We start from the raw sequence: 15,679 nt of genomic DNA on the forward strand, positions 1-15,679 counted from the left end.
CCCTTGCTCCCCCCTTTCCTGGTCTCTAACTCCTGGGCAAAAAGGTCACAGAGCCAAGGAAATAGCTCATTCAAAATCCAAAACCACATTCCAGAGACTCGTGACCCTTGAACTCACTGCTCCTCCACACAAGTCCTGTGAACTGTCCGCTAATGGTGGATACTGGCTCTGGCTGTAGTAGGCAATATGAACTTATGAACCCAGGTAGCCACGGAGTGTATGTAAGGGGTGGGAAGACTATGGGGACAAGGTCTTATATTTGTCATCCTGCTACAGACTGCATGCATGTTAGCAGTTCTTGCCATCAGAACTAACCGATGCTTTGATCCTGTGTAAGACGTTACATCTTAAACCCAGCTGTTATACCTACCCTCACCAACCGTCCATCTCATCTTTTGAATATGAAAGACTCTTTCCCAACTGATTTCTCATATGCTAGCCTCCCATCCATTCGCCAAAACAAAGCAGACAGCATGAGATTGTAAGATTTTATTTTTGTTTGTGGGAGTGCATGCCTGTGTGTTCCAGTGCGTGCCTCTGTGTGTGTGTGTGTGTGTGTGTGTGTGTGTGTGTGTGTGTGTGTGTGTGTGTGAGAGAGAGAGAGAGAGAGAAAGAGAGAGAGAGAGAGAGAGAGAGAAAGAGAGAGAGAGACTACCACCTACGGTGGATGGTGTTAGATAGCCTAGAGTTGAAATTACAGGCATTTGTGAGCCAACAAATATGGGTGCCGGCCACTGAATTAGCGTCCTATTGCAAGGCAGGGAGTGCTCTTAACCACTGAGTCATCTCTGCAGCCCCATCGGGATCATTCTAAAATATGAATCCTGCTACTCTCATAGATTATGAGTGCAATACACCTCACAGGGTCATGGAATGCCCCTGCTGTATCACCAATTGCACAGTGACCGACTTTCCGTTTCCTGTGTGGCACTTAAGAATTTTTCTGTCTGAAGGCATCGAACTTGCGGCATCTCTGCCTAGGATGCTCTACCTCAGCTTTTCAAATGTCCAAATCTTCAGCCTTCATTCTCACACTTTTAAAAAAAGGTTTGTCTTTATTAGTTTTAACTCTGCATAGAGGGTGTGTGTGTGTGTGTGTGTGTGTGTGTGTGTGTGTGTGTGTGTGTGTGTGTGTTTGCCCGTGCGTATGTGCATGGGAATGTAGGAGCTCACAGAAGTCAGAGGTGTTGGCACCCCTGGGGCTGGAGTTACAGACAGCTGCGAGTCACCCCACATGGATGCTGAGAGCCCAACTTGGGTCCTATTTGGAAGAACAGCAAATGTTCTTAATGACTGAGCCATGGCTCCAGGCCTTTGTGTCCAAATTTCACCTCTGCAACCAAGTCATTGACCCTGTCATTTTTCTCATGGCATAGTCTCCTTCGTGGCATCTCATCGTGCATTGTGCTCATATAATTTCTGTTTATTTCTTTAGTGTATTTCCTTGGCTCAGTTGTAATCACTATGTCAAAAACGTACACAGAAGCTCAGTGCCGTGTGAGAGAGCAGTATAAATACGCATTGATTGATACATTGCAATGTTACTAATCAATAAAACTGCTTGATGGGTAGTGCTAGCTAGCACAGTTGCATGGGGTGTAAATTTTAAATAAAAAAGTCGGTCCCATAATAATATAACCTCATGTTTATTTAAAATATCAACATATGCTACATATCATCCACAAATATGTGTGTAAAAGACTGCTCAAGGTATTGTAGTAATTGCCTGGTTTCAGATATTGCAGCCATAGTTCATTTCCTTGTCCTTGCTTACCTCCTCAAATACTCATTATGGAGGCTGGGAAGATGGCTCACCAGTTTAGAACACTCACTGCTCTTACAGGGGACTTGATTTCGGCTGCCAACGCTGATGTACCAGCTCACAACCATGTGTGCTGTAGCTCCAGGGGACCCAGTGCTGTCCTCTGGCTTAGACTGGCTCCTGCAGGCACACGGTGCTCGGACACTCACATAGGCACACCCGAACACACATAACCTTAAAAATGATAGATCTTTAAAAGCGACTCATTGCACATTCTCTTTGTAATGGCAAAGGTTGATTTTTTTGGCTAAGGGCGCACACTGATATCCACCGAAACAGTAGGTTTCACAGCACAGGGAACAGTGTCATTCTTCCTGGATGTAACCTGGCCGTTCAGCGTTGAGAGATGAGGGCTGAGTCAGACTATGGCCCAACTGCCCAACGTAGTGTCAAGGAGCTGCTGAAAATCACCGAGAATAATGTGATGCCCGAAAAACACTGCAGTGGGTCAACAGAGAGGAAGTGGAAAAGATAAAAATGATTTTAAAATAGTGACATTGGATGCTGGTGACGGAATAATAATCATTATCCTCCTCTTCTTTTTTTTTCAGTTAAGCTTTTCTCATCACTTTCTACATTGAAGTATTTCATTTTTAAAGTAGGTGTGTGAGAACGGCTCAGCAGTTCAGAGCGCCCGTTGCTCTTTCAGAGGACCCGGTTCTGCTCCTAGCACCCACTTGGTGGCTCACAACTCCAGTTCCAAGGAATCCCATGACCCTGTGATCCTTTATGGCTTCCATGGGCACCAGGCAAACACTTGGTGCTCACACGCACATGCAGGCAAAACACTCACATAGAATAAATAAGTTCCCCCCAAAAAACTTTAAAATTAGGTCTGTGATTAAGAAATCCACATATTATCTCGCTCCAATGAAGGCATATATATTTTTTACTTTAAAATTGCATTTATTTATTTATTTGTGTGTGTGTGTGTGTGTGTGTGTGTGTGTGTGTGTGTGTGTGTGTGTTTCTTATGGTTATGGTCAAAGACTGTCTAGTGGGAGTCAGTTCTCTCTTCTCACCAGGTAGGTTGTGGGGATTGAACTCAGGTTGTCAGCCTTGGCCACAGGCGCCCCTACCCAGTAAATCTTCTCATCAGCTTATAATTTAGCTTCAGAATCAACTCCCCTCTTCCACGGGATGTGTAATGAATCACTGATTCCTCTAGGTGGCGGTGTCAGATGGCAAACAGCGTTCTCTTAGTCCTGCTTTCTGCGTGACGTGTCATTCCTAATCAACATTTATATATTTTTATTTTGTCCTTGGCCTACGATGGCATTGATATTCACTTTAATTCCAAAGAAAGCAATGTACTTGTATAGCTCTTTTTGGATATTGCACCTAAACACTTGCCCTGACCGGGATGGTGTGAAAGTCTCTGCATGGACATTTTCAGTTCCCTGCTGCTGTGCTTCCTAAGTCATTTCCCACCTTTAAAACTAACAACTACCAAATGACACTGAGTGCTGTTTCTTGAACACTTTTCATGAGTTGGCCACACTCTGTGTCTTCACATACTGTCATCACGCGTGCACTCATGTGGAACTGCCGTTCTTTTGTACACGAGAACATGGAAGCGAGAGAGGAGGACAGTTTGCTAAAGTGTAGTTATGCACCACAACCCGAGAGCACCCTCTCTTCACAAAACCCCACGTGCACAAAGTTGGGAGACAAATAAACAGCTATACATGAGTAAACAAGTGGGTTAGAGAGAGTGTTTTGTTCATTTATGCAGTTAACAATTACCATAATAAAGCTGTAGCTGAATGAGTATGAAAATAATTTTAAAGTAGTGTCATTGAGTCATGATGACAGAGTAATAGTCATTAACTTCCTCCTCTTCCTCCTCTTCCTCCTCTTCCTCCTCTTCCTCTTCTCTTCCTCTTCCTCCTCCTCCTCCTCACCTTCCTCCTCCTCCATTTACCGGCTCCATCCAGTTACCTGAAAATTTCATTTGCAGGTGAATGACATTTCAGGGTGTATATGAACCATATATCCGTGACTTGCTCATCAGCTGATGGTCATCTATATTGTTTCCACTGTGGCTATGGCAGCCATGACCACGGATAAGCAGGTATCTCTCGAGTAGGACCTGGAGCCCTTTAGGAATATGCCCAGGAGTGGTATATAGGTGGGTCTGTGTGTTTTGCTTGGTGAGGAAAGGACATGCTGATTTCCATAGTAGCTACACCAAGTGTCATTTCCCCCAACGGTGTAATAAGCAATCCCCTTTCCCCTCACCATGTCTGCACTTGTTGTCTTCTTGTTTTAATCTTTGTCATTCTGACTGGGGTAACATGAAATCTTAAAGCAGTTTTAACTTGTATTTCCATAATAGCTACAGATGTTGAATTTAAAAGAAAGAAAGAAAGAAAGAAAGAAAGAAAGAAAGAAAGAAAGATGGATGGATGGATAGGTAGGTAGATAGATAGATAGATAGATAGATAGATAGATAGATAGATAGATGGATAGATAGATCTGTCTCTTGGTGCTTTGTTTTCCTCTTGAGAATGCTGTCCATTCCAGGGCTGGTTTTATTGTTATTGGGGTGTTACCACCCCAGTCACCTAACCAAGAGTTGCTCCAATCTGATGGATGTAATTCCTCACGTGAGGGTCCTCTTCCCAGGTGACTCTAGTTTGTGTCAAGTTGTCCTCTTACTGAGTGCAGGTGGGTTTTGTTTGTTTGTTTATTATTTATATATTCTGAACACTAGACCCTTTTCAGACCCATGATCCTCTGAATCTGTGGAATGTGTTTTTACCCTTTTAATAATGTTCTTTGAAGCATTAAACATTTTTAATTTTGATAAAATCAAATAACATATCTTTTCCTTGGTTTCTTGTACGTCATTGTTACATAAATAAACAAATATTTCACCCAATCCCAAGTCATGAAAATTCAGTCCTAAGTTTTCATCTGAGAATTTATGATTTTATTTACTTTCCCATCTTTGACCTGTTTGGGTTACTTTCTGTTTGGTGCATCGGAGGCAAGTGTCCAGCTGTCTTCTTCTCCACAGAGAGACCCAGTTGTTCTGTCACTCTGTTGAAAGACTGTTCTTTTCTCCACTGAATGGTTCTTGGCACCCTGTGAGAGTCAAAGTCAAATGGCTGTATGGGTACATTTCTAGCTTCGCAGCAGTCTTGCTCTGTTTCATGTCTCTGAGCTGGTCTTCCCGTACAATGCAGCGAAGTGAGTAGGTTTTACTCCTCAGAGTAGACTGGTACCCATGCTTCTTACTGTCAAGGGTCATGAGTAGGTAACTGACATCCTCTGCTGAGATGTAAGGGTCACTACAGGGGTGTTTGCACAGCAAGGACTATAGTTCTGGTCATCTTTAACAGGATCCATGAGACAGATGGACAGATAAGACCCAAATGTTTAGCTCAGCTAAAAGAATTTGAATCCCAGGTTACTGTCTATGTCCATCTCTGTACCTTCAGATCCATCTGAAATGTGTTTATCAAGGCCTGTTCTGGTGCACACCATAAAGTAGCTTGAATTAGAAGAGTTTTACTTCCTAGCATGCATCCAACATAAACTGTGGCAAATTATTAATCATATCAAGGTAACTGGAGAATTGTTATCTAGTTAAAAGTCAAAACAGTTGACTGGTTTTTTTTTTTGAACAGTTGATTTTTTCAGTCCTTTTCTTTGTAAATAATTAGCTAATATGCCAGTTATCTCTCCAGGCCACTCCTCGTTAAAGGTGGTAAACTTTATTCTTTGTGTACCATAAAATGCCCTGATTGATCTTGTTTGTAAAAGGAGACATCTACAGGTCACAGAATCCTACTTCTAATGACATTAAATTATTAACACACAGGCTCTAACATTGAAGGGGGCATAAAAACATTGATCTCAGGGCTGGGAGGCTGTCCTTCAGTTTTTTGAGATTAAAGCTTTGTTGTGATACGACCTGTCACAACACCTAACGTAGGTCACTCACCATCTCTCTTCCTGTCTTCTGATGCTGAAGATCATAGAGTAGCCTGGTATCCTTTGTTTGTGGTGATGTTCCGTGGCACAAGAGTCCCAATACTGAACTCAGGAACAGATGTTCACTAAACCCAAATCTTATACAACTTGATCTCATACAAAGATCAGAAAGGTAGACCTCTGGACCAAAGCTTTTCTCTTGAAATTGCTTTGAGACGTCCATTGGATACAATTAAAAGCTAAAATTTCTAATGATATTTATCAGAGGAAACCATTAAAATGAGGTAGGTTCTAGGGAAAGTGTATCTTTGGTATAAGGCTCATTGAAGACCCACAGAGAGCATGTGCAGCTGGATAGGAAAAAGGCGGAGAACCCAAATTGCTGGATGATTTGAACAGGCACTTCACCAAGGAAAATCAGTGTCTGGAAAGTGGATAAAGGGACCTTAGTAGCTTCCTTCACAGGGAGACCAGCAAGGGGCATCTGCCTCACTCTGGGCACTAGACAGTGCTAAGAATTCTTAAATCAGGGGGCTGGGGATTTAGCTCAGTGGTAGAGCGCTTACCTAGGAAGCGCAAGGCCCTGGGTTCGGTCCCCAGCTCCGAAAAAAAAAAAAAAGAACCAAAAAAAAAAAAAAAAAAAAAAGAATTCTTAAATCAGGGGCTGAAGGGGTAGTTCAGTCTGCAGAGTGCCCAGTCTAACAAGCATGAAGCCCCAGATCAGTCCTCAGCGCTATATATACTGGGTGGGATGACACATGATGACCTGGGATATATGAGCCCTTGTCTCAAAAAAATTTTTTTTCTTTTCTTAAAACGTGGCTACACGGCTGGAGAGATAGCTCAGAGGTTAAGAGCACTGTCTGCTCTTCCAGAGGTCCTGAGTTCAATTCCCAGCAACCACACGGTGGCTCAAAACCATCTATAATCACGTCTGGTTCCTTCTTCTGGCCTGCAGGCAGAAAGCTGTATGACGTATACATAATAAATAAATAAAAAAAAAAACGTGGCTACACTGTGTTAAAGGTGGAGAATACTCTTAATGGTCAGCACCTCCAGTGTATAAACTGTGCACTCCAATATTCATTTCTATAAATAGGCAAAGACACTTGGGGCAACTTGACTCTATAATTATCATCTATCAGACCTTCTCTTGCTGCTCAAACTTGCTTGACAAAAAGACTCTAGGTAAAAACAACCAAACAGCCCACTCTCGTTCTTGCACCAACCACACGGAACCTCCGCAGAGGTCCTGAGACATCTATACAAGGAACAGCAGCAGGTCACCCTGGCTCCTGGAGCCCCAAACCTTATCAGAGCTATTTGAAAGTTTGCGACAGGCTGTAGAGGGTGGTTCTGATGCTTTGAAACTGTGTTTACCGTCGCTGAAGATCCTTGCCCCCAATTGGTTTTTGATCTATCAATAAAGAGGCCAGTAGCCAATGGCTGAGCATGGGGCGGGACACGGAGCGTTGCGCTGGTAGGACTAGAATCAGGACGGGGGAGAGGATAAGTGCCTTGTGCGTTGCTGTGCGGCAGATTGGTGGCTAAACAGTCCCAGGGGAGCAGAGGGAAAGCTGGTACTGACCAGCACAGCACATTTGCCATCTTGTGTACAACTGCTCGATAGTTGGCCTCTCAGTCCATCCCGGCTGCCGGCACCCAGTTTCCAGTATTCAGTATTGGGTTCTAACTGGCCCTACCTGCGGTCAGTGTCCAGTTGCCATTCTTAGAACCTGCATGGCTGTAGAAAAGGCCCAGGCAGAGGCGTAGAGCAGCTGCTCAGCATAGCCACTGACAACTGACAGAGCAGAGAGCAGCCAAGGTGGGAAGGGAGTGAAAGCAGAGACAAGGACGCTGAGAATGGGCTGTGAGGAGCTACAGGAGAGAACCTGCAGCTCTGGACTCCACAGAGCTCCCTCACAGCCACGAGACTCAGACCCCCAAGCTGAGAGACATAACACAGGCCACTGACAAGGACCCAGGGCCCCTTGCCCGAGGCCTTCACTGGGCTGTAACAGATTGTTGCTTCCTGCCCCGTATGTCTGCCAAGTGCTGGGACTGGAGTGGTCAAACACTGAGGGAAACACAAGCTTCTAGAGACCAGCAGTGAAGAACCTCTGTCTGCCCATGATTTCCACCCATTTAAGTCAAGAGAGCCGTTAACCATCTGATTGGTGGCAACTGGAGACATACATACTTAAGGCATCCGAGATGTGGCTACCTCTAATGTTAGAAAAGAAAATGTTGACTTGGTTTTGAAGAAACTAGAAACTGTATATAACTTCTGGGAGAATAAGTCAGCAGAAACATGCTGGAAACCTGTTTCCTTTTATTCATTAAAGTTGGAAATAAATACAGATCCAATAGTTTCCTTCCTGGGCACTGAAAGGCCCGAACATCTGTGCACCAAGGAACTTGTTCGTGAATGCTCATGGGCTGGGGGAGCAATGCTGCGAGCCTTGTGATCCCAGCACTAGGGTGACTGAGGTAAAAGGATCATGGGTTGAAGCCACATAGAGAGACACTCAAAAAAGCAAATAAAACGAGGCCCCCACCATGGTTATAGAAGGATATTTGCAGTACCCTCAAAATTGTAAACAACTCAGGTGTCCAAAACAGTAGGATTAATCGTGCTTTATTGACATGCTACAGTTGTCTGCACTGAAGTAAGCTGGAATGAGCTGCCTGTGTCTTCGATAACATTCTAGCCTGCGGGTTTTCACCAGCAAAGGGCGATCTGGGTGATTATTCTCTGGGTCTCTAGGTCAAAGCTTAGAAATTGAAAATAGAAGAAAGATGCAAATCCTGGCAATGTGTGTAGGTTGTGATGAATTTGAGGATGTCTTTTAGAATGTAAGAAAGAAACTAGAAGACGGAGGGGGGAAAAAGGTGATTCCGAGGCCTTCAACACTAAAACAATACATAATGGGGGTTCTTGGGTAAGATGTAGATGGGGAAAGGAGGGAAAGAGGGAGGGAGAGGGAGACAGACAGGGAGAGGGAGAGAGACGAAGAGAAAGATGACAGAGAGAATGGCTTCAGAATTAGGGGGAAACATATTTGCACTGCAGAATTCTATCTTTGGGAGCTCCATGAGGGTAGGACAAAGCCAGTTCAAACATGCTTGGGATTTTTATGCCATCACACCAGTCATACCAAGGTCATGATCAAAAAAGGACCTCCACTGTATTTCTCTTTGTTCAAAACAATCATAAAAATCACCTTTAGGGCTGGAGAGATGGCTCAGTGGTTAAGAGCACTGCCTGCTCTTCCAGAGGTCCTGAGTTCAAATCCCAGCAACCACATGGTGGCTCACAACCATCTGTAATGAGATCCGATCCCCTCTTCTAGTGTGTCTGAAGACAGCGACAGTGTACTCATATACATTAAATAAATAAGAACTAAATCTTTTTTAAAAAATCACCTTTATTTTAAGGTGGTTGAGTAAGAGAAGAAATCAACTATCTAAGAGAAAGCAGAGGAGGTGTGGTGCCACAAGTGTGTTACCTCAGCACTTGGATGCAGGAGGGTCACAAGTTCAAAGCCAGTCTGAACTACACTGAAAACTTTGAAAAAATTAAAACAAGGGAATAGATAAAATACAATATATATAATATACAATATATAATATGTTTATATAATATATACATACATATACACACACAAAATAAAGGGTCAAGTGCTGGCCACTCAAGCATGAGGACTTCGGTTGATTGCGGAATGTACTAAAAAGGCTATGGGAAGTGCTTATTTGTCACCCGGATGCTGGTGGGATAGAGGCAGGAAGATCCCATGGGTTTGCTCGTGAGCTTCCGGTTTGGGGAGAGACCTTGTCTCAGTTTGAGTCAACTGAAGAAGAAAACCAACAGTCTCAATCTCAGGCCTCCTCTTTCACCTACACACATATACATATGCACGTGATCACATACATGTACACACATACACACACCACACACACATACACACGTGCACACACACGCACACAAAGGGAAGTCATAAACTTGAAAATAAGTGTGCTGGGGTGGCTAAATGGCAAATGTGTTTTTTGGGGGGAAAAGGTCTTGAATTTTTTCTATGGGGGATTCAGACAAAGGAAGAATAAAATATGGGATTAGTAAAATTGTTCAAATTCTATTTTACACCAAGTATTTCACCTGGAAAAAGTTTCTTTCATTTTAAAGTGTCTTTGACCTTGTTTTGTTTTTAGATGAGGTCTCACTTAGCAGCCCAAGGCCCGTTTGTCTCAATCTCCTAAATGGTGGTATTAAAGATATACCTCGAGGCCTGATATAGAATTGAATCAAGGGAAACATTCTTTGTTTTGAAAATGGGGTCTCATGTAGCCCAGTCTGGAAAACAGGGTCCCATGTAACCCAAGTTGCTGTGTAGCCAGTGATGACCTTAAACTTCTGGTCCTCCCGCTTCCTCCTCGTTAGTGCCGGATTTACCGGTGGGTGTCACTATTCCTCGTTGCTGTGGTTCTGGGATTGAATCAGGCTACACGCATGTCAGGAAAGGCATTCTACAGACTGAATTACACCCCAGCTCTATTAACTGAAACCTTTATTGTCTGAGGCCGTTCCCAGCACAATACAGCAGAGGCCTGCCTGGTCTGGCCTCAGTGGGAGAGGATGCACCTAATCCTGTGAACTTAAAGTCCCAGGGAAGGGGGTCGGGGGAGGGAGGAGCACCCTCTCGGAGGCAAGGGGGAGGGGGATCGGGAATTGGGGGCAATGTCTGGAATGCAAATAAATTTTTAAAAACAGGCATATTGTTTTTCTTCTGCAAGAGGTAGGGGAGAAAGATTACCTACTTTTGACAGAAAAGAAAAAGAAAAGAAAAACCAGCCTTCTGGTGGGGAACTTGTTCTTTCTATTCCTGTCAGTCAGGGAAAGTTGAATGTGCCAGGCGAAATGTGGATCTGCCCATATGGGAGAGCTAAAAACTCGTGTTTCAGGCAGTTTTGCCTACTGTTAGCACAGTAACCAGCCGTGCGCGCTGCTGCTCCTAGACGAGCCTCTAAGCAGCATAAATAGGCTGCTCCCCCATCCCTGGATCAGATGAAAGTCACTGACAGACTAGGGACAGTGGATTCTGATCATGGCTTTTTAAAAGCCACTTTAGTATCCCTGGCCTGAGAGGAGGCAATATGAGCAGTGACATTCTGAGGTGCTTTCCTCTTACGTTGGTGAAAATTCACTTCTGGTGCATCCTGTGTAACCTAGGCTACCTTGAACTTACTACAGAGCTCAGGATGGCCCCCTTTTTTCTTTCTCTCTCTCTCCTTCTCTCTCTCTCTCTCTCTCTCTTTCTCTCTCTCTCTTAATTTAAGACAGGGTCACTCTTACTATGTAGGTCTGGCTGGTTTGGAACTCACTATATAGAAGAGGATAGCCTCAAACTCAGAGACCAGCCTCTCTCGAGTGCTTGGATTAAAGGCATGTGGCACCATGCCGTATTTAGTCTCCAATTAGCTTTTCCTCTTCTCATTTGGTTAATCAAAAATTTTTATACAATGTATAAATAAATCACATTTTAAACGTATGCTAATCCTGTTTTCCTTCCCCTCCCCCAATTCCTCCCAGATCCTCCCAACCCCACTTCCCACCCAAATTTATGTTCTTCCTCCTTAAAAAAAAGTCCACAAAAACGCAAAATGAAAATCAAAACAAACAAAAAAAGGTAAGAAGAAAAAAGTCAAATAAAACAAAAGTCCCCCCCACAACACACACGAATGGAGTTCATTTGTGTTGGTAACTACTCTTGGGCATGGGACTTGCCCTGGAATGTGATTGATAAACCAGTGACACTCCAGTGGAGAGAACTGGTTTCCCTTTCCCAGCAGGTATCATCGCATCCGGAATACCTTGTGCATGCCCCTAGGCCCACCCATCCTCCATCTTCAATGAGTATGCCCTATGGATAAGGTCAATCCTGTCAGCACCACAGCGGATTTCCTCCTTTCAGCTCATTTACTTATTTCCTGTCTGACAGACTCCGGTGATAGATAGATAGATAGATAGATAGATAGATAGATAGATAGATAGATAGATAGATAGATAGATGGATGGATGGATGGATGGACGGACGGACGGACGGACAGACAGACAGACAGACAGATAGATAGAGGCTCGTTCTTCTAAACTGTATAAGAAGCAAAACTTTCCCATAGGCAGCTAATTTGATGGAGCCTTGAACTTTGAGTCTGAAACAAAAGTTGTTCTGCCTCCCAACAAAACTGGTACATCCCCATTCATCCTTGGAAAGAACTAGATTATATTAGAAATTTTTTCACATTCAAGGGTAGTGGGAAAGATAGCATGAAAAGTGTCATCAAAACATAATCAGATTATATAACATGTTTAAGAGTGGCATATGGCTTTTTAATTATTTTAAATATGAAGAAGGGAATCTGTATGTGATATAGTTTCCTGAATAAGCTCTTGGAACAGAAAAGGACATTAGGAAAATTAATGAGTCTGAATAAAGTATGGTGTGCAGTTAGTATCTATCTCTCAGTGCTGGGTCAGGAGTTGTGACAAATGTCACAGCATTCTGAGATGTGACAACGAGGGAGACCAGGTGACAGGTAATAAGAACACTTCATTACTTTTATGGATCTTTTAAAAATATATACTTAAAACTGTTCTAAAGTAAAAGTTTAAACTAAAATAGTAGTAAAATAGTTTTTTTTTTTCAATCGCAGACAAATCACAGGCTTAGCTAAGCCTACTGTCTGTGCTGTGTGACCTTAACTAAGCACCAGCAGTCTTGGATGTCAGTCTAATTATAGAAAGTATCGCTCTCCACAATAGGGAACGATCATGAAAGTTGAAGCTGTGTGTCCCAACCTAGAAGACCCGGAGCATGGAACCCATGAACAGAAAGCTTAGAGGGGGTGCTGGAGGACACGAGGAGCCTGCGAGTTCTTGGGAGAGTAACTGGAATCGTAGAAGCAGTGTTCTGGGGGTTATTTGAGTTTTCATTTGCCAAATGCACTGAAAGTAGGAAGACAGCTGAGGTGGAGGTCTGAGCAGAGAGGCAGCAACCCGAACGGGATGCTGTCATCTCAAGACTGCAACCCTGAAGTGAATCAGTGATGCTGTTGCCGTGGTGCTTCCAGCTGCCTGGGTCAGGACCTGGTGAGAAGCAGAACCTGGCATAGAGATGTGTAGAGACCAGCGTGTCCGGGGATCTTAGACACCATTAAATGACTGCATCTTCCTGTCTTCTTGATCCAAGCCCAACCTCCCTGCATGTTGAGGTCAGGACTAACATCATTGCTGCTTGTCCTGCCTTAGCCCTGAACTTGCATAAGAGTCAAGCTGAGTCCATAATTCTCAATTAGGTCTCTTTCATCAATTTATCCTAATGGATTTTTTAAGACTTTTATTACGTCAGCACGATGGATAGAATCCCTCTTTTTTGAATGTGCTAGGGCCAGCATTCTACCAGACTCACATGTCCAGCCCTAAGTACTGCCAGAAATTATTTCAAACTTGTAGAGAGAGGCTTTAAGAATAAGAATGCTGCACAGAACACCATGTTCTCCATTGTCAGACTTGCTGTGCCTACTGCCAACCATTCCTCCACCCGCGGGATCACTCTTTATCCTTGTTTTATATATATCCTCATAGACACCACACATCACACACACCACACACACACACACACACTCACACCACTGCATGCATCTGGATACCTTGTGAGGTATCTAGGCCCACCCATCCTCCATCCTTCAATGAGTATTCCCTACGGATAAGGTCAATCCTGTCAGCACCACAGTGGATTTCCTCTTTTCAGCTCATTTACTTATTGCCTGTCTGACAGACTCCGGTGAACTGTGGTAACACTCATTTTCTTGGCCTGGTCTGCCCCTTTGCTAATGGGTTTACGGGCTTGAAAAAAGGTCCATTTTTATTTGAGTTTCAGGTTTGAGTCTTTGAGGGCACCATAAACCCATGCCTGTCGGTTTAGCTTTGAGTTTAACTCAAAGGCTTTTCTCAGTTCGACCTTCGTTAGGGAAGTGTTAGCACAAAGGTTAAGTAGCTTGCTCACAAATCACAGCTGATAACAAGGTACAAGTAGATTTTGAACCCGGGCTGCTGCAGACATGCATTATATTTATTGTCTCCTATGTGATTGTATTCAGCGTCTTTGATATTTCCTAACATCTAAAGATTATCCCGCATTGTTTATCTTGGGCCGTTGGATGTCTCTTCTTGTGTTTCCTTCTCCAAGTACAGAAACATTCATTCTCTTGATGTGTTTACCTTGCAGCTCAGGAAAAGGTGACCTGTCTCTGGGGACTGGAAGAATGGACTCAAAGGAGGCTGTTTACACAAGGCTCTCCCACTCACCAGCTGTTGAGTTTGTGAGGAAGACAGGATCTTATTACTTCAATGGCCGCGATCAAGAAGGTTCTCCAACCATATACAGCCAAATGGATTTACTACCATGGGGCTGGCTAATTAATGATTAATCAGGGGCATTTGATAGTAATCTGCCTTGCAGCCACATCCTCAAACTTCATGTTGCTTTCTCTTCTGGCCTTGTCATGTTTGAGTCAAGCCCTGCTAGTGGGTGCTGGCTTGAAGTCAGAACTCACGGGGTGGGGGGGAATTCTCTGCGCTCATCTGTCCTCTCTGACTCTGCTATTTATAGAGTCCACGTGGACTGCTAACTATTACTAGGGGCCTGCTGCATGCTAAGCACTGGGATGGGTGCCTGACATAATACTGAATCCTCACACGGCCCTGTAAAGTTGCTTTGTATCGCTGACATTTTGACCATGATGAAATGAGATGCTCAGAGAGATCATGTGTTGTGGGTAAGATCACACAGTTGATAGGATCGGTATTCCAATTTCAGAGGCCCTCCACTATAACACTATGCTTTGCTCATTCTTGCTACAAAGATAACTGCCCTGTAGCATCCCTGTGGGTATCACTCCCTGTCTCAAATTGGGGTGGGTATGGCGGTGTATGTGCATGGGAAGTGTCTTGGGGGGAGGGTTGTAGAAGCACAGAGGAATCACAGAATTATTTTCTAAGCGAGATAACACTGTTTGTTTATGGCCCATGGATCATATCTCCCTGTCCCCACCTATTTTTGTAAATAAAGTTTTATGGGAACACAACCACATCCTTTATACATTGTCTGTGACTCCTTTCTTTCTGGAATGTTAGTTACATAATTTTATCAAAGACCCTGTATCCTCAGTACCTAAAATACTGACGATATTGGCCCTTGCAGGGAAGTCTATGACCCCTCACTTAGCTGACTTTGCAAGGAAGCCCACAGTTTTCATTAAGACCAATTTATTACATTTTCCCTTGACTGAAAGCTGAAGACGTGATAATGCCTACATAGTAACTCTTCTGATGATGGCGGTGTGTTGGTAGACATGGTAGTGATGGGCAGGGATCGTAGGGCTGTACTGTTTTTGTTTTTGTTTTTTTATGTTTATAGCAGCTTTATTTATAATAGCCAGAAGCTGGAGAGAACCCAGATGTCCTCCAACAGAGGAATAGATACAGAAAATGTGGTACATACACACAATGGAGAACTACTAGCTATTAAAAACGACTTCATGAAATTCTTAGGATGATATTTTTTGCTCCATCTATTTGCCTGCGCATTTAATGAAGTCATTGTTTTTAATAGTTGAGTAGTAATCTGTTGTAAAAATATAAAAATAAAAGAAGTATTATCTTTTACCCCACTAGGCCCATGCCGCAGTGCCCCAGATACCTGCTAGATATCTGGGCAGAAACACATCCCAGCCACAAACTTTCCTACACTCAAACCCTCACATAAAAGAACACACAACACAGTAATCTTAGATCCAATTGGCAAGTATAATTGCCCACTTAAACATACAAAGCCCAGTACCATCCATCCCTTGAGAACA

General features: G+C 43.5%; 1 protein-coding gene across 2 annotated transcripts in view; it reads left to right on the plus strand.

The window, feature by feature from the left end:
* Positions 1-14,919, plus strand: part of Slc44a1 (solute carrier family 44 member 1) — a 179,957-nt gene extending 165,038 nt beyond the window's left edge. The window contains exon 16 of one of the 2 annotated variants that reach the window (XM_008763717.3): positions 14,047-14,917. In XM_008763717.3, the coding sequence (XP_008761939.1) occupies positions 14,047-14,061 (15 nt within the window). In that variant the 3' untranslated portion in view covers positions 14,062-14,917. Of the gene's footprint in view, positions 1-14,046 lie in introns of both variants that reach the window. The other variant, NM_053492.4, reaches the window with a different exon arrangement.
* The last annotated feature ends 760 nt before the right edge of the window (positions 14,920-15,679 follow it).

The sequence above is a fragment of the Rattus norvegicus genome, chromosome 5 (assembly GCF_036323735.1).
Source record: "Rattus norvegicus strain BN/NHsdMcwi chromosome 5, GRCr8, whole genome shotgun sequence".
NCBI classification, from domain to species: domain Eukaryota; kingdom Metazoa; phylum Chordata; class Mammalia; order Rodentia; family Muridae; genus Rattus; species Rattus norvegicus.